We start from the raw sequence: 27,773 nt of genomic DNA on the forward strand, positions 1-27,773 counted from the left end.
AACTGGTTGTGCCTTATTATGCAGTTGAACAGTGAGTCCCACAGGGTAAGAATCTTGGATTAAGAGGCCTATGGGATTCTTTTCGGGTTCTAAACTTTTAATTTAATAAGACAAGAAAAAATAAAAGACAAACAAGGTCACACGGGCTATGGTAAAGATTTACATAAAACAAACCAATGCTTTAACATACCCAATATGACTGTGTTTGAAACCTCCTTTTGGAGATTACCACGTAAGGCCAAGTTTAACACTGTGTGACTTCTGAGGTCAGGCCACTGGCTGCCTGGAACCCCTTGTTTGAAAACTCAACTCACCCAATTTAAGCATTGGTTTTGTTTGTAATTTGTAAATACGGTAGAACAGTCACTAGAGTCCTCCGGCTACCAGTTGCCGGCCGTGCTCAGAACTACCGAACGGTGCGGCGGAAAAAGCGGTCGGATCGGGAGCGACCTCGGAACCAAAGCGCTGGCTCCTTTCGGCCCCGGGACTGCATTTCTACAGCACCAGGGGCGGAGTCTGGCAGGTGAGGGGCTCGCCGCGGAGATCGCTGACGCGGCCCGGGCTGAGGTGTGGTCGCTGGTTGCCAGACCATGCTGAGCGGAGCGCGCGCCTGGCTCCTTGCCTTATCGCTGCGGGGTACATGCACGCTGCCGTCCGCGGTCGCCCGTAGGTGCCTTCACGCGTCGGGGTCGTGGCGGTCCGCAGACAAGAGCAAGAAGACGGGGAACGCGCCCCGCGTCTTCGACCCGGCCCTGCTCGAGTTCCTGGTGTGCCCACTCTCTAAGAAGCCGCTCAGGTGAGATTCGGTGGCTGCGAGTTTCCTTTCGCGCCCTCCGGTGGCGGGGACCTGGTGGGATGGCCGTGTGGCCGTTCACAGCCACTGGGGCGCCCTTCAGGTCAGTCCGAGTATTTCCTGCTGCCATTTTCTGGATCCCGGCCTGCTCAGCTATCGCGCACCTCCCACCGAGGCGGGAAGGGCGGGGGGAGGCCGGAGGGGAGTCGAGTCCTAGGCCGCCCAAATCAAACCGCAGATCCACAGTGATGGATCGCAGCGTTTACTGGTTTCGCAATCGAATCGCCAGGGCACCTTTTTAAATGCAGATTCCCGGGCACCACCCCTGGCCTACCCAGCTGGGCGGTCTGGGGGCTGGACCAGCAAGGTGTTTTCTTAAAAGGACCCTAACGGATTCTAATGTATCGCCAGGTTTTTGAGCTGTTGGGAGTCATGACCGGTCCAAGGCATTCAGATTTTTAAAACAAGATGATGAAAAATACTGTAGTAGCCTCCAGATTCTTGTGAAAATGTTCAGCTGATGCGTGACGATTGTAAACGTTTAAGCTGTGTATGCTGCCTCTTTGGGTCTTAGTTCTGGACAAGCTGGGTTTTGGAAAGGCTTTAACCTTTAAGGAAAACAGCTCTACAGTTCCAGGCTACTAAAACTGAACATTGACAACACTAGTATTGCAAACTGAATATACTAAACACCAAGATGTTATCAGTGGTTATCTTTGGGTGGTAGATTGCTAGCCATTTTTTAATTCTCATTCTTCTTGCATTTTTATTTCTAGATTTTTTTCCATAATGAATGTACTCATTCATTTTCTTATACCTTGAAATAACCATTCGAACTACCTTTTCGTTGTGTAACTAGCACACTGCAGACCCATTGCTTTCCAGACTTTCCTTTCTGTGCTTTCATGTTCCTCAAACTTTTATTTTGTATATCTTGATTTTTCAGTGGTTTCCTTCTAATGGATCAGTAGGGTTGCTCTGTTAAGCATGCATGCATTCTAAAACGGGGAAATTGAATTTTTCTGTAGTGACTGTTTAATAGTAAATTAACTGGGATGGTTTTGGGGTTGACCAGAGTAAGGAAGGAATGTTTGGATGAAAAGGGGAGATCTTTTTGACTGGATTTAAAGAATGCATATTCAGGTATAGCTTGAGAATAAAGTGAAAAAATATGAGAGAAACTGACTAAAATGAAAATAGAGATTCATTTTCTAAGAGAAATGTTTCAATTGGCTAATACTGCTTTTAGAATTAAAAGCAGTTTAATTCTGATTTTTTTTGGAATTAAATCTGTCAAGAATTGGATAAATGGTGCTTGTTGAAAAGCAAGCTCTTTCAAGCATTTTATTTTCCACAATTCATTCTGTTTTCCTTTTGCCCCCCTCAGATTTGAAGCATCGACAAATGAATTGATCAATGAAGAATTGGGAATAGCCTATCCAATTATTGATGGGATTCCTAATATGATACCACAGGCAGCTAGGATGACACATCAAAATAAGAAGCAAGAAGAAATGGAGCAGCACTAGATGATAATTAAAAACAACACACACAACTAAATTTTCTTAATACCACTTACCTTTTAAAAAGTCAGACTGGCAGGTAATAAGTGGGGGAGAATAATGTTTCTGTCTCTTCCTACGTTGACTGTCCTTATTCCACTGGTCTCTTTAGCAGGACTGTTCTACTCAGCCTCTGTGGAAGAAAACTTCCCACGGGACTGCACTAGCACAGCAAGCCTGTGCTTTTACAGTCTGCTCCTGCCCATTACCATACCAGTTTATGTGTTCTTCCACCTTTGGACTTGGATGGGTATTAAACTCTTCAGGCATAATTAATACAACCAGAGCTAAGATAGTAGATATATTAATGATAGGTCTTGAGTGTGTATTTCTAAAACTTAACTACATGGAAATACTGGAAACCCACTTAATTTGCAGGAAAGGTGCTTTGCCTTGCTTCTCTCAGGTTTAGGACTATGGGAGGCTTAAGCTGCAGAAGTTTCTTTTATTGTACTTTTGTTCTACCCTTGTTTTTTTTGAAAATTTTTATTTATAACTATTGTATCAGAAGAAATATTTCAACAGTTTCTTGTTGGAAATTAACAATCCCAACCATCACCTGATGACTTTATTTCTTACCCCATTCATCTAAAAGTTAATTAAAATTTTATATGTCTATTTTAGATTTAAAGTATTTGGTAGAGTCACGTGTAAAAGATGACTGAAATAATTCCAAAGCAGCTATGCTGAAGTTGTTGTAGAGAAACACATTTGAGCTCATGTTACAGAAAACTACAATAAAATGGAAATTTCATGTACTTGCAAACATTCTGAGTTTGTAAAGTTACCTTTGTTTCTTTGGCATCAAATGCTTACATTAGGAATAATAAAATAAGGTACACTTTTCCATTTAAAAAAGTGTAGTTTTTTGTTTGATCATAAGAGTGTGGCTCTAAGAGAGGAAAAATATAAAAATATTCTAAACTTTAAAATATAGTCAGTGTTTAGATAGGCACTTAATACCCCACATAGAATACTATTCCAGGAAAATATAGATCTTTGGAGATAGAGGTAGGGGTGGAAGACTTAGAAATAGATTTTGTGTCCTGTTGGGCTGAGGGCTATGTTTTGAACCACTTTCAGTTTATTTTCCTGCCTTAGGAGATCAGTTTAGCACTGCATTAGTTCAGTGTATTCTGTAGTACAAATCATGTTTTTAAAATCACCTATGGTACTCAACAACAAAAGAGCAGGACCTGCATAGACATTTTTCCAAAGAAGACTTACAGGTGGACAACAGACACACGAAAAAATGCTCAACATCACTAATAGTCGAAGAAATGAAAATTCAAACCACAACGGGATACCACCTGACAGCTGTCAGAATGGCTAAAATAAAAATAGAAGAAATAACAAGTGTTGGCAAAGATGTGTAGAAAAAGGAACACTTGTGCACTGTTGGTGGGAGTATAGATTGGTGCAGTCACTATGAAAAACAGTATAGAGGTTCCTCAAAAAGTTGTATGGTCCAGTAATTCCAGTACTGGGTATTTACCCAAAGAAAAACACTTATTTGAAAGAATATATGCACCCCAATTTATTGCAGCATTATTTACAATACCGAGATCTGGAAGCAGTGTAAGTTCAATGGATGAGATGTGGCATATATATGGGGCCAGAGGGAAGAGAGGCTTAGAAGACAAGTTGACCAAAGTAAAGCAATTTTGGTTTTAGGCTGACCCTTAACCTAAAAGCAGGACATAAAAAGTCACAAGATCCAACTGGAAGACCACAAAACACCACTCCTGATGGTAAAGCTACAAAGATGGTCTTCCTTAAAATTGCTTCCTTGTGGGTTATCCTACAACTCTTAAGACAATGGAAAAATGAACTGCTCAGTGTGAATAAGAAACCCAGTTAAAGAGTAATCCCTTCCCTATAAATGGTTAGTTAATGAAACAAAAACTTCTAAAACCCTTAGAGGCAAAAGGGGATCCTCTTCCTCTCCTGGGAGGAGACTGCTACTTTGTCTATGAAGTAGCTCCTTTCTTATATACTTAATCTTTGTCCCGTTGTCTAAATGGCTTGCTCTTGAAATCTTTCTCACACAAAGCCAAGAACCCTCTTAGGGGCCTGAGGTCCTCTTTCTTGGGTCCTCAGCCTGACTGGCATCACAAATACAATGGAATATTATTCATGTAAAATAGAATGAGTTCTTGCCAGTTGTAACAGCATAGATGGACCTTGAGGGTATTCTGCTAAGTGAAGTAAGTCAAAGGCAAATACCATATGATGCCATTTACATGTGGAATCCAAAAATCCAAAAGCAGAAATAGACATAGAACAAACTGATGGTTGCCAAAGGGGAGTGGTGGGGGGAATGGGCAAAATAGATGGAGAGTGGGAGGTACAGGCCTCCATGTATGGAATAGGTCATGAGAATAAAAGGTATAGCATAGGGAATATAGTCAACAATGGTATTGTAATAGTATAGCGACTGATGGTAGCTATATTTGTTGTGACCTTAGCATAATGTAGAGAGCTGTCCAGTCACTAAGTATACACCTGAAACCAATGTAACATTGTGTGCCAACAATACTTAAAAAATTAAAATTAGGGGCACCTGGGTGGCTCAGTCGGTTAAGCGTCCGGCTTCAGCTCAGGTCGTGACGGTTTGTGGGTTCGAGCCCCGCATCGGGCTCTGTGCTGACAGCTCGCAGCCTGCAGCCTGCTTCGGATTCTGTGTCTCCCTCTCTCTCTGCCCCTCCCCTGCTCATGCTTTGTCTCTCTGTCTCTCAAAAATACATATTTTTTAAAAAAAATTTAAAAAAATCTTAAAAAAAAATTAAATCACCATACAGCAATATACGAATAACCTGGAAGATTATAGAAGTTCCAGTTATTTCTGATCAAGAGTTCTTGTTCTTTTTAATTAGCCCTAAATCTTACTGTTGTCAATGTAAATGGAACAATTTTACTGATAAAGCAAGCAGTATACTCTGAAAAGTCAACTTCAGCTTTTGCAAGTTAAGCATTTTATAATTTTTGAGGAAACTGATAAGCATACCCTGGGGGAGTTCAGTATTAACTCCATTCTTTCGCTAATAGAATTTCTTTGGCAACCACTTGTATAGTACAAACTATACACTAGGTACAGCTCTAAGTATAATCTTTTATAATCTAAGAGGTAAGGTGAGTAATACTGGCACCATTCTACAGATGTGGAAACTGAAGCAGAGAGATTGACGTGATTTGCCCAAGGTAACAGCAATAACTGAACCAAAGTTGAACCCTCTGCCACTGTGGCTTCAGATACACAGTATCTACTTTAAAATAAAATAAAATCCTTTCTATTTGTAAGAAAAATACAATTAGGAATCAAAATGCTTGGATTCAAATTCTTACTCAAGCCTTTGCCTTTCTTGTTTCCTAAAGCACCATATATTTTATCTCTATTTTAGCACTTGAACTTGTAATTGTCTGTTTTGTGTCTCCTGTCTAGACAGTAACTGTTCAACATTTTAAATTTAATGCTTAGCACAGAATATGCATGCACTTCCTGAAAGACTGAAAACATGGTTCTGACAAGCTTTATAATTTTAGGCAAGTTACTTGTCTCTGAACTTCATCTGTAGGGCTAGAAATCCTTCCCCTGCTTTCATAAAATTTGCTAGGAACAAACCAAACTTTACACATGAAAGCCCTTTGTGAAACAACCCTAACTGGTGAACAACACAACCAGGCAAAGTCTCTGGAAATTGTCCCAAGGGCATTCAGCCTAATGAGGAAACATACAAGAAAATCTCATTAACTGCTGCCAGCACATTGAAGTTTGTGGCATTTGAACCACCACCCACATCTTCCTCCTCTCAGCTCAGAGTGATGGCCACTCCAGGAGGGCTCCACCAAGATAGGAACCTCTCTTCCCCCCAAAACTCCTGGTTGAGTGTTAAGGCATCTTCCCAGGAGGTGCAGGCCATCAGCTGAGTAAAGGTAATTATGTAACTATAAAAGACAGTGTAATGCAGATTTCCTCTTTCTGCTTAACTGATTTGCAGAGCAATTATAGAAAACAATATGTATAAATTGTATTTTGGGGTCTGTCATATTTGCTATTAGCACAAAGGAAGTAGCTAGGAACAAAGCTGAACTGGAGTACAGAAATGACACCAGATGGTAACTTGAATTCACAGGAACTAATGAAAAGAACCAGAGAAAATAAAAAAGGTTAATATACTTAATTCTACAAATATATCCTTGTTCTTTCTTCTCTGTTCCTTTTAAGAGGCATTAAATTATGTAAAGTAATAATTATAACCAAGTATTGTTGTTTGTAACATGCAGACCTACTATGCATGACAATAGTCCAAAAAGGGAGAAAAAAGGAAGAGCTATCTACCTGTAATGTTTTTGTATTTCACTAGCACTCTTACCAACAGATCTGCATACATGTCAATTACATCTCAATAAAAAAAATACCATAGGAAACAAAAACAAAAACATCTGCTGCAGATTTTAAGTATTTCTCAGGCCCTCAAACACTGCAGGTGAGAATATAAAATGATGCAGCTTCTCTGGAAAACAGTTGACAGTCCCTCAGAAAATTAAACACAGAGTTACCACACAACCCAGGAGTTCCACTGCTAGGTGTCTGTCTACTCAAAGGAAAGGAAAACATGGCCACACAAACTTTAGCACAAATGTTCATAGCATCATTCATAATAGCCAAAAAGTGGAAAACAACACAAATGTCCATCGATTGATGAATGGATAAATAAAATACGGTACAATCAAGTATTAATTTGGCAATAAATAGGAATGAAGTACAAATACATGCTACATGCAACATGAACTGTGAAAACATGCTAAGTGAAAGAAGCCAGTTATTAATAAGCCGTATACTGTTTGATTTCATTTATATGAAATGTCCATAATAGACAAATCTATAGAAACAGAAAGTAGGGGGTGCCTGGGCAGCTCAGTTGGTTAAGCGTCTGACTTCGGCTCAGGTCATGATCTCACGGTTCGTGAGTTCGAGCCCCGCGTCAGGCTCTGTGCTGACAGCTCAGAGCCTGGAGCCTGCTTCGGATTCTGTGCCTCCCTCTCTCTCTCTGCTCCTCTTCCACTCATGCTCTGTCTCTCTCTCTGTCTCTCAAAAACAAACGTTAAAAAAAATTAAAAAAACAGAAAGTAGATTAGTGGTTGCATATGGCTGGGGACATTGTGAAGTTATGGCTCTTGGGTATGGAGTTTCTCTTTGGGAAGATGAAAATTCTCCAAAGTTGATTGTGGCAATGGTTGCACAATTCCATTAATATACTAAATCCATTCAGTTGTACACACAGCTGAACTAAATGCTATGTTCATTAAATATCAATAAAGCTTTACCAAATTAAAAAAAAAAAAAAAAGTAATATGTATATGTCCAGCATAAGGCTAGCAGTTCCAAGTCACTTGCTGGAGGTGAAATGCTGGTAGAGGCATGGCCAAAAGTGGAAGGTAGGTCTGAAGCCTTCTAAATTTTGTCCACGGTGTTGTGCTACTTCTAGTGACCCTCTCAGATACCCTTCCTTAGGCAATCTCCAACACTTTTTAGTGTTCCTCTCTAGCAAATCATCCTGGCTTCCTATCTGTTATGGCGACTCTTGTTCACTAGCTTCCCATAACATAGCTCATGCCACGTGGTGTTGACCCCACCACCTCCAATTCTTAAGACCACCACAAGAAATACTCTTATTCTTTCACCAACTGGGACTCTTCCTCACTCCTCAGTAATTCGTTGACTTCACAATGACAGGGGATCTCACCTCCTTGGAGCCCCTTAACAAGATTATCTTCCTTGGTGTCATCTGCATCACTGGCAAGGACCATCTTTACCCATCTTGTGAATAAGATCCTTCCCATCAGCTTCCTAAGTGTGAGTTTTCCACTCTGAGAGAACAAAAAGATTTGCCATGACCTACTCTGCCTCTTCATTTTCTTCCAATCCTGCACAGTGAAGCCTCCCTGAACTTGACTCCAGATCTGTAAGATGAAAAAGAGATCTACTTCCAGACTTGGTGGTTGTTTTAAGGGAGGTAGAAAATATGAAATTACCTAGCACACTCAAACACTGTGGCAAGATTCTCACTACTGTGTGTAGTTGTGGGGAGACAGGCCTGTCTCCTTTTGCCAGTTTCCCCCCTTAGTAAAATGCTCCATTTGCAGGCACTTGCGATCTGCATATGCCACTAGATGGCATTTTCAGCTAACTCATATGGGGGACCAATGGCAACTAAGCACTGGGAAGGAACCAGAATGAGTATTGCACCTAGAAAGAGGATTGCACTTGTGAAATGCTGAGCTAGGAAGCCATATTCTACATTTATTAGGGTGGCATCTACTAGGTAGCCATAATAAAGTGAATCCTGAGAAACAAGTGGGAAGAACCCAGAGTTGGAGGAGAGGAGGTGAGGAAGAGTGGGGGATGGGGGTGGGATGAGAAGTTTCCAGGCAGAAGAAAATACTTGAATAAAAACAGGAGAGACTGGCCTTCTCAGCAAACTGAATAGTTACAAATAACTGGAATGAAGTATACTATGTATGCAGGGCGATGACAGGAGCCAAGGCCAATGGTGGGAGCCAAGGCTGGGGCGGGAGCCAGGCAGGTCAGGAAGGACTTGGGAGCTATATAGTAACAACTTTAATGAAATTTGACTTTACTGTCAGATTTTCAAATCATTTTGATTTGTACAGTTCTATCACACTCTGGCTCTTCTTCCCAGAAAAAGAAAGAAAGCACAATTACAGGGAGTTGGAAGGTTATGGGCCTGTCAGCGGCAAGTGCTCATATTTGCACTAATACAGTAGCCACCAATCCCATGTAGATACCCATCACTTGAAATTTGGGTAGTATGAGAACTGAATTTTAAATTTTACTTAATTTTAATTAAATAGCCATGTATTGGACAGCACAGCTCAAGTGTTCTTCCCACCACTGCCAATTAAAGTTTTCTCTCTTCAAAATTCTTTGAAGACTAAACTTTACGGCATACATTTACCTTATTAAATAGCACAGATTGGGGGTGTGGTTTCCCAGCCTCACAGAAAGTTCTTTGGGGCACTGTTGATCTAGACACAAGAACTAAAATTGTCAAGACCTGACTGGTTATTGAATGTGTGTTGTGAAGAGGAAGGAGGAGGACTGAAGGCTTCTGCCGGGCAATACTGGAGGTACCACTCTAAGCTGTGCAACACAGGAAAAATGATCATTTTCTTCTTAAACATAAAGTTAAGGAGCCAAGGGACATGCAGGGAGACACAGAAAAATGGCTGTGGTGCTGGAATCTACCAGTTCCTGTAGGTCAGAGAGAGATGTGGGCACCATCAACACACAAGACGTAACCAAAGCCGTGGAGTGTATGGGAGTGTGTGCAGTGACGACATGGGCTTGCACGAGCACTGGAGGTCAGGGGAGTGTAATAAATGCAGGTAGAAGGAATGAAAAGCAGCCAAGAAAAAGAAAGTCACAGTCTAGCAGTTCATGACAGTTTTGAGGAGAAAGTAGTCAACGGTTTCAAATGCAATATAGAAGATTTAGGACAGAAATGGGCAATTTTGTTGACATTTTCAACAAGAAAGTCATTTGTATCTTTTATTAGAACAGTGGGAGTAGGAGAAGCACCACTTCAGCCAAGACGGGAGAGAAAAACAAAATTCTGTCTTCTTTAATGCACTGTGTTTTAGGGTCACGTTGTTGCAACAGCCTCACCTATATCATTATTAATACGTCTCACATGCAGAACCATAATTCTAAAAGAGCGGCTAAACACAATGAATACTCAACAGGGCTTTTACGTTAATTTGAGTTCTTAATTTTATTTTTGAAAATATTTCCCTGAAGGGGTAAACAAGGTGCGGTAGGATCAGCCAAATCCTCTGCTGTTGTTGATAGCAACTTGAAGCGCTTCTTCTACTCTTTCCATCGTAGAGTATTTAGGAAGGTAGAGGACACTAATACATGTCTGTGCTCTTATGGGATCTTTTTCATTCATATTTTCAGGACAGCAAAATGTTATTTTCATGTTCTTTAAACCTTTTACTTGAATTCTGTCAGTTCCTGTAAGAAACACTAGAAAAAAGAATAATATTGAGTGATCTGCTTTCCAGAGACCAAGGTTTATGGGGAGAAAAAATATATGTATTTATTCAAAAACATTTACTAAGGGCCCATGTGCAGAGTTCTGCATCAGCAACTGATACACTGTCCCTGCCTTCAAGCAGCTCAATAGTCTGGCTGGAAATATAATATTCTTATGCAGAAAAAGACAAATAGCAAAAGAAAACTAAAAGGGTGGAAGACAGCCAAACAAGGTGCCATGGAATAAAATGCTTCCTGAGGGAAATTGCTGTGTGTGGTTCGAGCAGGGACAGACAATCAGGCTGGGATGACTGGGGAGACTTCAGAGAGCTCGGAATTGAGATGGATCTTTAAGGAGGGGAAGGCTTATAGCAGCAACCAGGAGGTGGGTGAAGGTTCAAGGCAGGGCAAGGAGCTTCAGAGAAAACCTGGAGGAGGGAGAGTACAAAGGGAGCTTAAGAATGTAGAGACCATGGAACTGTTTGGCTGGAACAAAAACTTCTTGTAAGAGGTAAGATTGGAAAGTTAGGCTGGGTTTCTGGAGAAGTCTGAGTGCCTTCCAACATACATGTTATCTACAAAAATAAGAACAAAAAGATAAATGTTTCTCAAAAACAAGTATGGAAATTTTGTAAGAAAATTAGAGGGAAAAAGTCATTAAGCAAAGTTGTAGAAAAACAACCGAATAAGCATGAAACTGAGATCAAAATGTGGAAGGTGAGGTAAAAAGGCTTGGAGACAATGACATCGTAAAACTTGGTTAATCCCACAAAGCCTGAATAACTGAGTCACAAGTACAGAAAGCAGAAGAAATATCTAACTTGGATGGAGAACTGAAGAAACATTTGAAAGCAATAGACAGGGTTGAAATCACAGGGAAAAAGTCCCATATTAACATTTATTTTTTTGATGTCAGGACAGCCTGGCCTAGAGAACATCCAACTGGACTAGGAATGGCTCTTATACTAGGATTTGTTGCAAATGGTGCCTATGACAAACAAGGTTTGCTTAGCCCAAAGAAAAGACATGAGATATAGATCTACTCCTGATGTAATACCTACCGAGGAATTTTTTCTTTTCCTCCAAAGTCAATTTGTGTAAAGCCTTCCAAAACATCACTATGGTAGGATGTGAATTGTCGTATCCTTCTTCATAATGTGCATTCTAGAGAAAAAAAAGTGCAAAAAAAGGAAATAGGAAATAGGAAAAAGGAAATAGGAAAAAGAAATTTAAATTCAAACTTCTAGGCCTTTATGATGTACCTTTTCAAATGTTTCCCAGTCATAATCTGTATTCCCAACTATCACATCTTTCAGTTCTTCCGGATGGAAAAATTCAATGATATCCTTCTCACACACTTTGTAAAATCCTCTTTGGAATTCTTCATAAACTGCCTTCACAGAGATGTTGAAGATGTAATTGACACACTTAGAAACATAGTCTCTCCTTTAATAAAACAAAAAAATGATTTCAGCTTACAGCAATACCCTGAACAAAAGTGGTAGGGGGCGGGGAAAGTGGGAAGGATAAAAATAACTAGAAACCCTAACAATACAGTGCTCACCATGTACATATAGCTATTTTTCATATGTTATCTAATTTAATCTTCAAACACTCTCAGGGCAGATTGTTAGGACATTTTAGTAAAAATACTGACACACTGAAGGTACGTATTTGCTCAAAGTCACACAGTTCAGAGAAATGACACAGATTAGAACAGAAAAAGTATGGAAGAATAACACCCAACCTGCTAATGCTTTAGGGGAATGGGCTTAGAAGATGGGGGAAATTTCCTATTTTATTTTATGGTCTTCTGTGCTTTCTGAATTTATGCTAGTGAGTAACTACTATTAGTATTTGTGGTTAAATACAAATAAAGAGGGGGATTTCTGCTTCTAGCTTCAATGGGGTAGCTTATAGCAAATTACTCCCAGTGAGAAGAACTAGAAAAATCCAGATAATACACAAAAACACATCTAGCTCCAGGCTTCCAAATGTGAGTCAAGACTCAAGAGGCCTCTTCATGAAGACAGAAGGGAAGCTCTCTGAAGTGAGTCCCACATTTTTCCCTTTTGGCCATTTGCTAACACAGGCAAAGGGATCAGGCAAAAAGTAGTTAAGAGGCAGAGAACTTTCTTATGTCTATCAATAATACCACGGATAAATTGAGAGTACTCATAAAATATATTATAGAACTGGAAATCTTCTATTTCTTGATCTGTACACTTACGTACTTTTCTGTATGTTCTACTTTAATACAAAGTTCTCTTTTAAAGATACAGATTAAAAGATTAAAGAAAACTAGGGGTGCCTGGGTGGCTCAGATGGATAAGCATCCGACTTTGGCTCCCATCATGATTACATAGTTCGTGGGTTTGAGTCCCACGTCAGGCTCTGTGCTGACAGCTCAGAGCCTGGATCCTGCTTCCAATTCTGTGTATCCCTTTCTCTCTCTCTGCCCCTCTCCCACTTGTACTCTGTAAAAAAAAAGATTAAAGAAAACTAGTTGGCTTACACCATAATGCTCACTTGGCGGTATCCCTCTGCCTCTCTGACCAACTATCAACGGAACATTCTATAATCCCAAACTGTGGCTTTAAAATAGCATCCTATAAGGTGTTGAGAACTCAAGATACCACCGTAATATCTAATAATATTAACAGATACTAAGTACTGCTCCAGACCAGGCACCACTGTAGACCACTCTAGGTACCAGATATACAAGGATGAACATGACTAATGCCTACCTTCATGGAGCTCATGGTAGTGGGGGAAATACAGATAGTAAACAAATAAACCCAAAAGGTAGGTAATGGTGATACGAAAAGAAAAAGTAGAGACAAAAGATAAGGGAAGGCCTCTCTGAGAAAGCCATTTCCTTCCTTACCAGAATATAAACTCCAGGAGACACACACATACACACAACACACACCAACTCTCTGCCTTATTAAAAAATGATAAATTTGGAATGGAAAATTATATAAACAGAACAAGTATTTCACTTCTCTGTACCTACTTGTTAGTCTGGTCAACAATTATGCATCTTCCATTAGGAATTAAGTCTACATCATTTTTGTCCCAGTGCACCTGTAATCACAAATAAACTCAGATATCTCCAGAATAATCCTAAACAATCTATTATCAATAAAAAGACTTTGAAACATACCTCTTTTCCTTAATATCTTGTAAAACTATATATTTTAATCATAAAAACTAGCAAGGTATGAACACATGAAAAATTATCTTTATCATGAAGAATGAAAAACAAATTTTTATAGAATCATCTATTTTAGCTTATCATACTGAAAAAAACTGGCAAATTGCCGTATCTCAGTAATCATTTTATGTAGTATAGACCTACGTGGTAGATTTGCAAACATGGCCACAAATTCTTCCCAGCCTGGTATTCAAGCCTCTTTGCAGTGTGACTTTGCAATACTCCCTGCCCACCTCGATCAAGAGAAGTTTTTATCTTCAGCTCTTGAAGCTGGGTGTGGCCATGTGAGGTACTCTGGCCAATGGGATCTGACAGAAGTAAAAGCTTAAAAAGAAGCTTGTATGTTGAGGCTTGCACCTCTTTGTAATCCTGAGACAATTCTGTAAGGATACCTCAACCAGCCTACTGGGGAATAAGAAACCCCTAGAACAGAAAAGCTGTTCCAGCCCATACCCCACAAACCAGCCAACAACTAGGTATTCAAGCCAAGGCCAGTGTGAACCATCCAGCTCAGCAGTCAATTCACTCCAGAAATTCAATGAATTGTTTGTTTTAAGCCACTAAATTTAGCTGTTGTTTGTTACATAGTAAAATCTAACTGATATGCCCAGGTCATAAAAAATGAGGAAAAAAAAACCCTTCTGCACTAATTCAGAAGTCTGTTATTTTGTTAAAGAGTGACATGCCTAGATAAATATGTAAAAGGGTAATCAGATTAAATGAAGCCAACTCTTACAGTTTACTCACATTAAAATATATATAAAATACTTCTCCAAAGTCATCACCTTCATCATCCAGAAGTGTTTGCAAACTCCTAAAGAACAAATAATTTTGTTATTTAAAAGTCAATAATCTAGTGTCACTAGATAGATCATCTAAAATAAATGTCAAGTGCATGACTATTTGGAAGGTGGGAGGTCAGGGAGTTAGTTAATTAACACTGCCCATTTCTCTGTGTACTGATAGCCAGACACCAACTACAAGTGTGAAGTTTATGAGTATTTGCAATTCTGTAAAGTTCTCTTCCTTTCATCCTTACTTCCTTTACCCAGTGATTGTAGGTTTCTATTAGAGGATTGATAATGTATTTTTTTAAGAGAAAGTCTATTTTTATTTTTTTTTAAAGTTTATTTATTTTTGAGAGAGAGAGAGAGCATGCACGTGTGAGCAGGGAAGGGGCAGAGAAAGAGGGAGACAGGAAATCTCAAGCAGGCTCCGCCACCATCAGGACAGAGCCCAATGTGGGGATCGGATCCACCATGAGATCATGACTTCAGCTGAAATCAAGAGCCAGACGCCCAAACTACTGAGCCACCCAGGTGCCCCAGAACTGATCAGGTATGTAACTGATACCCAAACTCATTCAAATCAGTGTTATCTTTACTTAAAATTTGAACTTCACTTACAGAATAAATACCCTCTTTCTAAATATCAGGGATCACTTAGGAAATCTGAGGTATGAGAAGGTCACAGAATGTTCTCTGCATCTACTGTCCCAATATCATCAAGCTTAAGACAGACATGAATTTGATCACCTTAACTGTTTCAAGGCATCTGTGTGAATATAGGTTATATTAGGATGGATAGCAGCCAGTCTTTTTGTGTCTCCATCCTCTCTTGTCCTATGGTACCTCACACATATTTTTATAGTTGTATATCTCATCATATTTGCTCATTCACTCATTTATTCATTCAACTAACATTTACTAAGCACCCAATGTAGCAGGCATAAGGGATGTAAAGTTCAGACATTACTGTCAATGAACCCTGAGACTAGCAGTAGTAGGTAAGATATGCTGATGAAAGTCTCCTCTACAGTACACTGTTTATGAATACCAAGGAAGCTGCCTCCAAAACTTAAAACTAAAATAGTGCTAATATCTTATACCTACTTATATGGGGTACCTCCCCTATCCCATTTTTCTACCACCCCCAAATTGGGTTACAAATACCAGTTTGCAGGGTGCCATTTCCCCTTTTGTTAAGGGATCTCATGAAGAACAGATAAATTCTTTCATCTTATTGAAGTTACACCTATTAATCTTTCCTTTAATGTTAGTACTTTTTATTTTTATGTCTTAATTAAAACTGCAATGGTGAGAAAGAGATCTGTCCATATTTTCAACATGTTTGCATTTAATATTTAAGTCCTTCATCCACACGAAGTTGATTTTTGTACATGGCATAAGGTTATCAGCTCTCATTTTTTCCCATATGCTTGAACTGACAATACTCCTGTTCCCATTAATCTGGTATGCTACCTCTAACAAGTTCCATAGGTGCATGGGTCAGTTTCTGACCTGCACTCCTACTGTGCTGTCCTAATACAGCTTTCTAAAAATTCTTAATATCTGGTAGGCCAAGTTCCCTATCCCTATTCACCTTCTGCTAGCGGTTCTTGGCCTTCTGCTCATCCATATACATGTTATAATCAGTTTGTGAAATTTCATGGAAAGCCTGCTGAGATTAAAACTGGAGTTTCACTGAATACCAAGATCAGTGGCTTTCCATGTGTGACCCAGACCAGAAACTTCTGGAAATCTCTAAGGACTTCACAAGTGACCTATGAGGTCAAAACTATTTTCATAATCATACCAAAATATTACTCACTTTTTTCACATTCTGTCTTAAGTATAGAAGGCAGTTTTCCAGAGGCTATATTATGTGATAGCTAACAGAATGAATGTTTATGTATCCTCTATTTAAAACATTTATCACCTTTAATTTCTAATACTGTAAATACTGACAAATACAACCAACATATGGATAAGCTCTTTGGGTTCTTCAATACTTTTTAAGTCTTTAGACCTAAAAGTGTGAAAAACATGCATACCGATATAATGATCTTTACATGTACTAATGTTGATGTGTTTTAAGTTTATTACGTCTTCTTAGGCATTAGTATTATTACATCATTTTCATTGTTCTAGGAAAAAATAATATTTATTTCCTCCTCTCCAAATCTTAGTACTTTTGATACTTTTTCCTTATCAATAGTATAATTAGTATAGTGATTAACAGTTGGATGACGGGAGCACTTGAGTGGCTCAATTGGTTAAGTGTCCTACTCTTCGTTTTGGCTCAGGTCATGATCTCACAGTTCATGAGTTTGAGCCCTGCATCGGGCTCTGCTCTGATGGCATGGAGCCTGCTTGGGATTCTTCTCTCCCTCTCTCTGTGCCCCTCCCTGGCTTGTGACCGTGTGCTCTCTCTCTCAAAAGTAAATAACAAATATTAAAAAAAAAAAATTTTTTTTAAAGTTGGATGCTGGAGATAGACTATGTTCAATTTCATGGTTTTGTCACTATGGAGTCTGGGACAAGTTACCTAACCTGTCTGTTTCAGTTTCCTCATCTGTGAAATGGGGATACTAACAATGATAGGACCATACTACTATTCTCATTCTTTTGAAAATCTACATAGGATTCCATTGCATAAATAAGTCAAAAATACAGAATTCCTTTACTGAAAAACATTCAGGTATTCCACGCATTATGGACTATGTAATACAATACACATTTGTATGGAAAAATCCTTGCATGGTTGTATTATTTCTGAAAGTAAAATGCCTAGAAGTACAACTGCTAAGTCAAAAAGGCAAACACATTTTTGATTCAGATTAAGTACCACCATACTGTTCTCTGAAAAGGAACCACCAATTTACATGTCCGCTATTAATACCTGAAATTAGAACAAACCTTTTCCCAAATCCTCACAAACACTATACAGCATCAGTATTTCAATCTGTCAGTCTAAAGCACAAATCAGCCTCTGATTTCAATCTGTATTCTAGGATGACTGGGGAGATTAAGCCATTCTAAATTTTTTTTGTGTGGGTTGTCTTCTTGTATACTTTGCCAATTTTTCTTATGGATGTATAGGGACACTTTATACAGCAGGGCTATTACCCCTTTCTCTTACCAGTATTTTTTTGTGAGGTGGTAGCTTGGCTTTTTAACTTAGAAATAAGTTTTCACTTTAAAGGTGATGATATGAAATGAGATTTAAAATAAACATCACTTGCAGATTTCACACCATGGTATAACTTATGCTCTGTCCATGACTGTTTCTACACAAGTAAAGTGCAAAGATTAATGCAAGCACTGAGGAGAGGAGGAAAATCAACTTGTCTTCATTTTAGAAAGTTCAATTATTATCCAACAATTCTTTCCAAAATTAAAATTGATTTAAAGTATCTACAATGGGGGTGCCTGGGTGGCTCAGCTAGTGGAATGTCCTGGGATTGAGCCCACACTGGGCTCTGTGCAGTGTGGAGCCTGCTTGGGGTTCTCTCTCCCTCTCTTTCTCTCTGCCCCTTGCCTGCTCTTGCTCTCTCTGTCTCAAAAAAAATAAGTACCTACAATGTTGAACATGAAAATACTATTAGGGTGTGTGTGTTTAAATATTTACAGGAACACCTTGGAGATACTGTAGTTTGGTTCAAGACCACCATAATAAAGCAGTTATCCCAACAGAGTAAGTCAAAAGGATTATTTGTTTTCTCAGTGCATATAAAAGTTATGTTTGCACATATACTGTATTCTATTAAGTATTCAATAGCATTATATCTAAAAAAACAATGTGCATACCTTAATTTAAAAATACTTTATTGATAAAAGTGTAACTATCCTCTGAGTTCTCATCAAGTTTTAGTTACTGATCACACATCACCATAATATAATGGAAAATTTTGAAATACTACGAACATTACCAAAATGTGACACAGAGACACAAAGTCAGCAAATGCTGTTGGAAAAATGCCTTGACATGGGTTGCCACAAACCTTCAATTTGTAAAAAAATGCTACTAACTGTGAAGCACAACAAAATAGTAAAAGGTATGCCTATATCTGAATATATATTATATGGAGTTCTAGAAAAAGAACTATGTTTACTTACTTTCCCAAAACAGGGCTAAGTTCTTTTAAGTCTTCCAGTGATGGCGCCTGGTTCAACAGTTTCTTAAACAGGGCCAGTGGAAAAGGGATGTTGGCAACATTGAAATTGAACAGAGAAAGTCCACACAGAACCCCAAAGAAGAAATATCTCTTCTTCTCAAATTTAGGCTGCAAAGAGAAAAAAACAAAAAACAAAAAACCTAATGTGTTATAATTTTTACAAGTAAAACAAAATTTTTATATTAGGTATACCTTTTCACCCTTTCACAAAATCAAATCACAAATTAAAATAAAAAAACTTGTCATAAGAATATTTAGAGTTTATGTATAGTCATTAAGTCAATTTCAATCTCTGCCACAGGAACAGAAATAGAATTATACAAACTGAAGTTTTCTCAATTTCTTTTCACAGCCATTGCCTTCAAATTCATTGGGAAAAATAGAACTGAAAAAAAAAAAAAAAGAATGCCTGAGAAAGGAAGGGTTCTTTTTTATCTATACGTTCTATAAATGGTTAATAACAAATACTGCTTAAATTTTCCTGTGTAGTCAGAAATAGGAACCCAGCGAAAAAGAGACTCTATTTTAAAGAAAATCATCACCTTATTAAAATTGAAGATTATCTCCATAATTCTATGTACCAGTAATTCCTCTCCTAAAATGAAACAGTCTAGACAACCTAATTTTCAATGGTATGTGACATGCATTTGCTTTCATGATAACCATAAGCAAAGAGAAGACTTACCCTGACAGGAAACCACATGTAGGAAGCCTCCTCAGGATATGTGAACATCCCATATTCTGGACGGGTCATCTCCTCAAACAGACAGTGGAAAAATTCTACCTTCACTCCTCCAGAGTCAAGCCCAATTTCTCCACTAAATGAAACCTGAGGAAACAGAACAAGTAACACATCACTTCCAGGGCTCTTGTATTGCTATGTATTAAAGCTCATTTAATAACAGTTACAGTAAGGGGTGTCCGACTGTTCAGCTGGAAGAGATTGTGATTCTTGATCTTGGAGTCCTGAGTTTAAGCCTTTTATTAGGTACAGAGACTGCTTTATAAAACTTAAAAAAAAAAGCTACAGTGAACATGATCTGTAGACCCAAGTATTTGGTGAACAACATGGTATTACCATATTTAATCTTCCCATTAATTCTATGAGGTGATAAAGCTTCAAGAATTTATTTATTTTATTTTTCCTCTTGGTACTTTTTTTTTTTTCAATATATGAAATTTATTGTCAAATTGGTTTCCATACAACACCCAGTGCTCATCCCAAAAGGTGCCCTCCTCAATACCCATCACCCACCCTCCCCTCCCTCCCACCCCCCAACAACCCTCAGTTTGTTCTCAGTTTTTAACAGTCTCTTATGCTTTGGCTCTCTCCCACTCTAACCTCTTTTTTTTTTTTTTTTCCTTCCCCTCCCCCATGGGTTTCTGTTAAGTTTCTCAGGATCCACATAAGAGTGAAACCATATGGTATCTGCCTTTCTCTGTATGGCTTATTTCACTTAGCATCACACTCTCCAGTTCCATCCACGTTGCTACAAAGGGCCATATTTCGTTCTTTCTCATTGCCACGTAGTACTCCATTGTGTATATAAACCACAATTTCTTTATCCATTCATCAGTTGATGGACATTTAGGCTCTTTCCATAATTTGGCTATTGTTGAGAGTTAAAGCTTCAAGAATTTAAATAACTTCCCCAACGTGACACACATCTAAGAGGTGCAGCCTCAATTTAATCCTGGGTCTGTCAAGTCTCAGAGCCAGCCTTCTTTAGCTACTAACCTCACCTCAATGGGCATCATTATTATATAATAAAGTATCTCGAGCATAATGAAAAAAACAAAGAAATAAAAAAATTTTCAAAAAACTGAAAAACCAGAGCACACATAAGATATTTATTGGCTTGGTTGTTTACTCCCTGAGAAGGCACCTGTTGACACCAATTCCTCCCTAGGATGATTCTGTCATAAACCTCCTTTACTTCTCCAATTACTCGCTCATTCCTGCCTTTCCTTCTTGGAATCCCTCACTTTGGTGTACAAATGTGGTAAGGTCTCCCTTATTCTTAAAAGAAGAAGAAAAATCTCAACATTCCTTGTCTTCAATATAGACAATCCTGGCTTCTACGGTTGCTAAATTCTGGAGAATTGTGTACACCAGCTTCCAAACCTATTTCTCTGCTTAAATGCTCTCTCCAAGAGGACCTGGAACCTGTGAACCCCCAATTCCAGGGACTTGTTCTCATGTCTCCTCTCCTTGATTTTATGAACTCATTTTACCCTACTGATCACCTCTTCTTTCTTCATACCCTCTCCTCCCTTGCTTTCTCTTAAAAAGCATTAATTGGGGGGGCGCCTGGGTGGCGCAGTCGGTTAAGCATCCGACTTCAGCCAGGTCACGATCTCGCGGTCCGTGAGTTCGAGCCCCGCGTCGGGCTCTGGGCTGATGGCTCAGAGCCTGGAGCCTGTTTCCGATTCTGTGTCTCCCTCTCTCTCTGCCCCTCGCCCGTTCATGCTCTGTCTCTCTCTGTCCCAAAAATAAATAAACGTTGAAAAAAAAAAAATTTAAAAAAAAAAAAAAAAAAAAAAAAGCATTAATTGGGGGGCGCCTGGGTGGCGCAGTCGGTTAAGTGTCCGACTTCAGCCAGGTCACGATCTCGCGGTCCATGAGTTCGAGCCCCGCGTCAGGTTCTGGGCTGATGGCTCAGAGCCTGGAGCCTGTTTCCGATTCTGTTGTCTCCCTCTCTTTCTGCCCCTCCCCCGTTCATGCTCTGTCTCTCTCTGTCCCAAAAATAAATAAACGTTGAAAAAAAAAAAATTTTTAAAAAAAAGCATTAATTGGGTTTTTACTTCTCTCTTCTTTTTCCTGCTGCTTTAACACCAGAAATGCCTGTGGTTCTGTGCTATTTCTGTTCTTTTTGCTCTTTCCCTGGATGTTTGATTTCTCTTTAAAACTTCACATATCACTTACAGGCATTTAACCTTCAAATCTACTCTCATCCTATCTTCTCTCCTGACTGACACACACTCCTATCTGAAGGCCTGCTTAACATTTCTGTCAGGATATTCCACTGGCACTTCACCCACAGCTTTTACTGGTTTGTTTGGATGAATGTCTCTTCCATTTTCTAGAGATCCAAGTTTTAAAACCTCAGTGAGTTATTTAAAATCTGTGTAAGGCCAGGTATCAAATCCTCTGCTCCCTCCTGTGGACAATCTCCTTAATGTCACAAAGCCTCTGTTTTCTCCTTAAGATTCTCGGAAAGATTAAATAGGATAACATACAAAATGCCTCACACAGTCTGGAAAGTGGTCGCTGCTCATCAAATGTTACCTAAGTTTTTTAAATGTATGAAATATGGGGCGCCTGGGTAGCTCAGTCGGTTTAGCGTCTGACTTCAGCTCACGTCATGATCTCACGGTCTGTGGGTTTAAGCCCCGTGTTGGGCTCTGTGCTGACAGCTTGGAGCCTGCTTCAGATTCTGTGTCTCCCTCTCTCTCTGCCCCTCCCCTGCTCATGCTCTGTCTCTCTCTGTCTCAAAAATAAATAAAAATATTTAAAAAACAAATAAATAAAATGGATGAAATATAAAAGTGGAACTTAAATAATTCTGTGGACTGGCTGGCTGGCACAGGTAAAATTCGCATAATGAGTCTTAGATTTTTTTTAACGATCTATGTGGAGAATATGTGGAAGCAGTCCCTCTCAGGCGAGGGGGAGCGTGGGGCTGCCTTGTGACCTGGCTGCATTCCCCCTTTTCCTCACAGCTGCCCAAAGATAACAAGAAGAAAGATGCTGGAAAGCCAGCCAAAAAAAGACAAAGACCCAGTGAACAAATATGGGGCAAGGCCAAAAAGAAGAAGTGGCCCAAAGGCAAAGTTCAGGACAAGCTCAATAACCTGGTCTTGTCTGACAAAGCAAGTTCCCAACTATAAACTTCTAACTCCAGCTGTCGTCTCTGAGAGACTGAAGATTCAAGGACCCCTGGTCAGGGAAGCCCTTTAGGAGCTCCTTTGTAAAGGAGTTTATTAAATAAAAATAAAAATAAAGTAATTTCTTCTCTGGAAGAACCACGGTTACATCTTTTTAGATCTTCCTTCTCTCTGCAGCAAAAATATTGAGAATTATACTTTACCATTAACTCCCTCCTCAGATCTTCATTCTCAAACTGATTTAGGTGACTCAAAACATCCTCAATCAAGTGATTCCTTCTGACTGTCAGATTGAATGTAGGCAACAAAGATAATTCGGACCTTCCGTGTTCCACAACTCCGACCAGCCGCATACAAGCTCTAAATTTTTTCTCCTAGGAAAACCAATGTTTCACTTCATTTCACCATTTGCTCTAAGTAGGAATTTACAAACGGGAATAAACTGGTTCAATTTATCATGAGTGCACATCACAAACGTTTATGAAAAGAGCTTTGTTTACATATGCCACTGGAGAGAAGCTATACATTCAGTATTCACACTCAGTAAGCAGAAGAAACACCAAAGGAATGAAAAGCTTTGTGGAGCCAACCAGGATCAGCAGGGAAGTGACCAACTGTGGGCTCTATTGGTCCACTTTATCCTGCAAACACAATTATTAATACTTCAGGTTACCAAAGCTAATTACCATGATTAGGCTAAGAGAAGAATTAGCAGATACTAAAGCAGTATGCTGAACAGAACATTCTCACTTGGAAAAGAATCTCAGTAGCTTAGGAAGAAAGCAGGTGGGGCACCAGGGTGTCTCAGTCCATTGAGCGCCCAATTAATGTCGGCTCAGGTCATGATCCCAGGGTTGTGGGATAGAGCCCCGTGTCAGGCTATGTGCTCAGCATGGAGGCTGTTCAGGGTTCTCTCGCTCTCCCTCTGTCCCTCTCCCATGCTTGTGCGCTCTCTAAAATAAGATTTAAAAAAAAAAAAATAGAAACAGAAAGCAAGCAAGCATGCTGCAGGAAAAGTTCAGGTATGAGAGACCTCTCTGAAGTCATCCTAATCTCAGAGGAAAACCCAACAAGAGATTTTAAAGATGATCTAAGAAGTTATATAGGAGACAGCAAGAGAGACAACACACACACACACACACAAAGACTATCTATCTGACCAAATGGCAATTTGAGATCATTAAAGTCTAAGGCTCTTGACGAAACAACAATCAAATTATCAGTTCCATAAAATTATTACTGGAGGCCTGTTTAAAATTAGGAGAGGGGCACCCTAGGTGGCTCAGTCGGTTGAGCTCAACTCTTGATTTTGGCTCAGGTCAAACCTGATCCCAGGGTCATGGGATGGAGCCCCACACTGGTGCTGAGCATGGAGTCTGCTTAATATTCTCTTTCTCTCTCTCCCTCTGTCTCTCTCCCTTGTTCACACTCTCACTCTTTCTTAAAAAAATAAAAATAAATAAAAATTAGGAGACAACAGCTACAAGAGTTGAAAAAATGAAAAAAAAAGTTCTTGTATCTTTTTCCTTTCATTTTCCTGTTAAACAGTTCATTAATGGTCATACTCATAAATCAATTTCCTATTTTGTTTTATAATGGTTAACTTCATTATGGAGAAGTATCTACTTTTATGACATACATTTAAATATTATTCATATATATACATACATGGATGCATATATAAAAGTGATAAGAACTAAGGCTCTTGGGCACTTAAACTTCCCTAAGCGTTTTCTTTTTTTAAATATTTTTAATATTTAAAATTTTTTATTTTAATATTTATTTTGAGACAGAGTGCGCACACAAGTGGGGGAGTGATAGAGAGGGTGAGAGAGGATCCCAAGCAGACTCCATGCTATCAGCACAGAACACAATGAGGGGTTCCTTCTCACAAACCGTGAGATCATGACCTGAGCTAATATCAAGAGTCAGATACTTAACCGACTGAACCACCCAGGCTCCTCTCCCTAGGCATTTTCAATTGTCCAGTTTTAAATTCAAAATCACTTTTCCAGATATGCTGACAAACAGAACCAACTCACCTGATGATAGTTCATTGAAAAGGGGATATTTTTACAAACCTTTATCATGGTATCATCAGAGTATCATCCATTTATGTGTGTCTGCATTTCAAGAATCCTGTCACCTGTATTCCCACTGCTATGTTTTTATTATTATTATTATTATTATTATTATTACTATTACTATTATTAGACTGGGCCTCCTTAAATACTGGTGCTAATCCCAATCAAACCCAAGTCTACTATGCCTCTCTAAGTCCCATTCAGAAGACCTGCAGAGAGGCTCCAACCTCAAGTAAAAGCCCTACAAATTAGGTCAGCTGCCCATCCACTACCCTTCACTACTGAGGCCTTAATGTGACTCAAGGCCAAGCCAATCCAAATGATGACCGTCTTTCTTGCCATCTTTATTAGTCTAAGCTCCATGAATGTTACAACCATTGGTCTTACCAGTGGGTAGCTCCCTTATCAACCCCTAAAATACTGTATATTTATGAAGGCATTTATCATTTAATTTAATAAAGACAAAGACAAAGACATACATACCTGTATTTTTAAAAGTGAATCTGCATATAGTAGTTTGATTTTCGACAAAATATTAAAGATAAATGGAAAATGACTGAATATGACAGGATACGAAGTGTCTACTGAAGTGTCCTAAAAATAGAAATGACGAGAATTCTGACAACTCAGAGGACAGAGAAATCTTATACCTTAGCTCACATCCTTAAACCCCTGGTAGTTTGTGGTCTCAGTTCTTACAGCCAAAGCAATCCAAATTGCTGGTCAGCAGTACTTAAATATATAAAATTCTATGAAAATGTTTTGTATATATCAATGAAAGGTATATAAACCTAGTATTATCAGCACTCATTTAATTTAGCAATTAATTATAAACTCCAGATGTTTTCCCAAAGAATATATTCTGCTACAACCTGCACTTCTGAAATGCAAATTAGTTCAGATGCATTTAGTAAACAGGGGAATGATATAATGTGGATAGCTGAGGAGCTCATACAGGATTTCTGCCAGTCTGTGCTAGCAGCACAATTACAGCCTTCAGACAGAAGGAGAAAACCTCAGGTCAGCTGTTGAACTGGCAGCAACAGCTCATTAGCTTTATTTTAAGAAAATAAAAAAGGAGTATTTCTACCTGGAGCAACCGACAAGGCTGCAGCCCTGTCCTGCTGGCTCCTGATGAGGCATGCTGCCCTGTACCTACAGGCAGAGCCCAACTCGCATCTATGTGAGCTCCACATCACCAGTCCTCTACTTAGGAGTGTGGATAGAATCCCACCCTTTTGTCTTGTGCAATTCATACTCTTCTGGCACTCTCCACAAGCTGCCTGCCTGTGGCTGCGCCACATGATTTAAGGTAGCAACCACTTTTCCATTAAGGTTCTACAAAACTGCATTGGTTTTGAGGGGTCTGTCTTGCTTTTCCTAGAAGTCCCGTTATTCCTACTGAGCAATTCTGCAGAATACAAGGATATTTGGAAACTCATGCACAATGTTATAGCACAAATACCTATATTAACTCAATGATGGTCAACTTTCCTCCTTTAAATGTGCCATACTTGTGGCACCTGGCTGGCTCAGTCAGTGGAGCCTGTGACTCGATCTGAGGGTTGTGAGTTCGAGTCCCACACTAGGTATAGATCACTTTTAAAAATATTAAATCTTTAAAAAAATAAAAATAAAAGCAAAAAAGAAACATGCCATACTTACCAAGTTGTTCACTCTCCAAGAAGACCTTCTATATGCATCCCCATAAAAATCAAGCCATTGTGTAAGTTCGTTTATTTTGAAAATATTTTCGGGCAGTTGACATTTAGCCTGGTTTACCTTAAATAAAATACAGCCCGTGAGAAAGTTTTATAAATGAAGACAATTTTGCTTTAGGGCTATTAATTAGGTTAGCAGAATAAATAAATTACATAGTCTTTCAATGAGCAGAATAAAGTTCTATCCAATTCCTCCACTGACAAAGCCCCACATTTTCAGGAACATGAAGAATACCTGTAATAGCAGAAATTGATGATATGGTAACTCCTACTTACTTTTAATTCATAGAAATGTTGTAAAGAATTTTAGGTCCGAAGAAAAATACACTGCAGTATGAATCCAAAGTAGTCTTGAGGCCCAATTTTAGGCCATATTCTTCACAGCTTAACAGCATACCATTTACAGATGTTCCCCTCTGGCAAGGCATATGTGGAACATTTCCCTCCTGAACACATAGGGGAATTTTGCAGCCTTCCATCCCTTAAGATGACCAGAGTTATTTACTTTGACATGTACATGGGAACCCGGAATAGTGCTAACCATCAGTCAGTGAAGTCACTCATAATGACACTAGATGCTTTCGACATGAGTGACCATCATGTCGAGTGACCTGGTTGGACACAGTCCTAGCCTAAATGACTAATTCTCAACAGGTCTTCTAAAAGCCCCTCTTAGCTGTGTAAGCTAAGACCATTCACCTGGAATATTCTTACTGATCCTGTCCCAGACCCCAAATGATCCAAGCCTCCCAGTACCAACACCAAAAGCATTGTGAAGCTGTTTCAACCGTGAATACGGTCCTCTGGATCCTGCTGATCTCAGCCTTCCATAGTCAACAGCCTTAACATCCCCAATTATGGAAAAAGTGACTGCTTTATCCTTGTGGTTTCTTGCAGTCTCCCTTTTGAGGTTGGGGGGGGGGTAGGTAGTGACAATCTGATGTCACTGTCAGAGTCAAAAGGATAAAGCAAGATCCCTTGACGATTTCTTTTGGTGTTCAGTATTTCTCAGCATTTTTTAAAAAATTTTTTAATGTTTACTTTTGAAAAAGAGAGAGACAGAGCGTGAGCAGGGAAGGGGCAGAGAGAGACAGAGATACAGAATCCGAAGCAGGCTCCAGACTCTGAGCTGTCAGTACAGAGCCTGATGCAGGGCTCAAACCCGCAAGCTGTGAGATCATGACCTGAGCTGAAGTCGGACACTTAATCAACTGAGCCACCCACATGCCCCAGGATTCTCTTTTTTAAGTGAAAAAAGCTCATTAGAATACATTTTCCCTGAGCTCTTCAGTAAATTTCTCAAGTTTGCAAAACCCAAATTATTTTCTTTTACTAATCTTTCTCTTTTTATAAAACTTCTAAAGATAGTCAAGGATAGGCACTGCTTTTTAGCAGTGTGGCAGAATTCTTTTTGTTTAGCAGTATGACAGATTAGCTACCTTGATTCACTGAAAACAACCAGAAATACAGGAGAAAGTGTGAACAAATATTT

At 39.2% G+C, this 27,773-nt stretch overlaps 3 protein-coding genes across 4 annotated transcripts in view; 2 read left to right on the plus strand and 1 right to left on the minus strand.

Annotated features, from left to right (window-relative positions):
- Positions 1-495: 495 nt before the first annotated feature.
- On the plus strand, positions 496-2,322 carry PYURF (PIGY upstream open reading frame). Its single transcript, XM_025921520.2, has 2 exons — positions 496-796; positions 2,181-2,322. Exons 1-2 carry the CDS (start codon positions 591-593, stop codon positions 2,320-2,322), a joined length of 348 nt encoding a protein of 115 aa, XP_025777305.1. The 5' UTR covers positions 496-590.
- Positions 2,323-2,415: 93 nt separating this feature from the next.
- PIGY (phosphatidylinositol glycan anchor biosynthesis class Y) lies at positions 2,416-3,121 on the plus strand. Its single transcript, XM_025921521.2, has one exon. It carries the CDS (start codon positions 2,416-2,418, stop codon positions 2,629-2,631), a length of 216 nt encoding a protein of 71 aa, XP_025777306.1. The 3' UTR covers positions 2,632-3,121.
- Positions 3,122-10,132: 7,011 nt separating this feature from the next.
- HERC5 (HECT and RLD domain containing E3 ubiquitin protein ligase 5) overlaps positions 10,133-27,773 on the minus strand; it is a 47,315-nt gene continuing 29,674 nt past the window's right edge. For both annotated transcript variants that reach the window (XM_025921393.2, XM_086704603.1), the window contains exons 14-23: positions 26,226-26,342; positions 25,044-25,154; positions 22,680-22,850; positions 19,274-19,417; positions 18,530-18,696; positions 14,379-14,445; positions 13,431-13,501; positions 11,677-11,860; positions 11,476-11,578; positions 10,133-10,405 (exon numbers count right to left, since the gene is read on the minus strand). In XM_025921393.2, the coding sequence (XP_025777178.1) occupies positions 10,200-10,405; positions 11,476-11,578; positions 11,677-11,860; positions 13,431-13,501; positions 14,379-14,445; positions 18,530-18,696; positions 19,274-19,417; positions 22,680-22,850; positions 25,044-25,154; positions 26,226-26,342 (1,341 nt within the window). In that variant the 3' untranslated portion in view covers positions 10,133-10,199. The remainder of the gene's footprint in view (positions 10,406-11,475; positions 11,579-11,676; positions 11,861-13,430; positions 13,502-14,378; positions 14,446-18,529; positions 18,697-19,273; positions 19,418-22,679; positions 22,851-25,043; positions 25,155-26,225; positions 26,343-27,773) is intronic.

The sequence above is a fragment of the Puma concolor genome, chromosome B1, assembly GCF_028749965.1.
Source record: "Puma concolor isolate L17-30 chromosome B1, mPumCon1.1.hap2, whole genome shotgun sequence".
Classification (NCBI taxonomy): domain Eukaryota; kingdom Metazoa; phylum Chordata; class Mammalia; order Carnivora; family Felidae; genus Puma; species Puma concolor.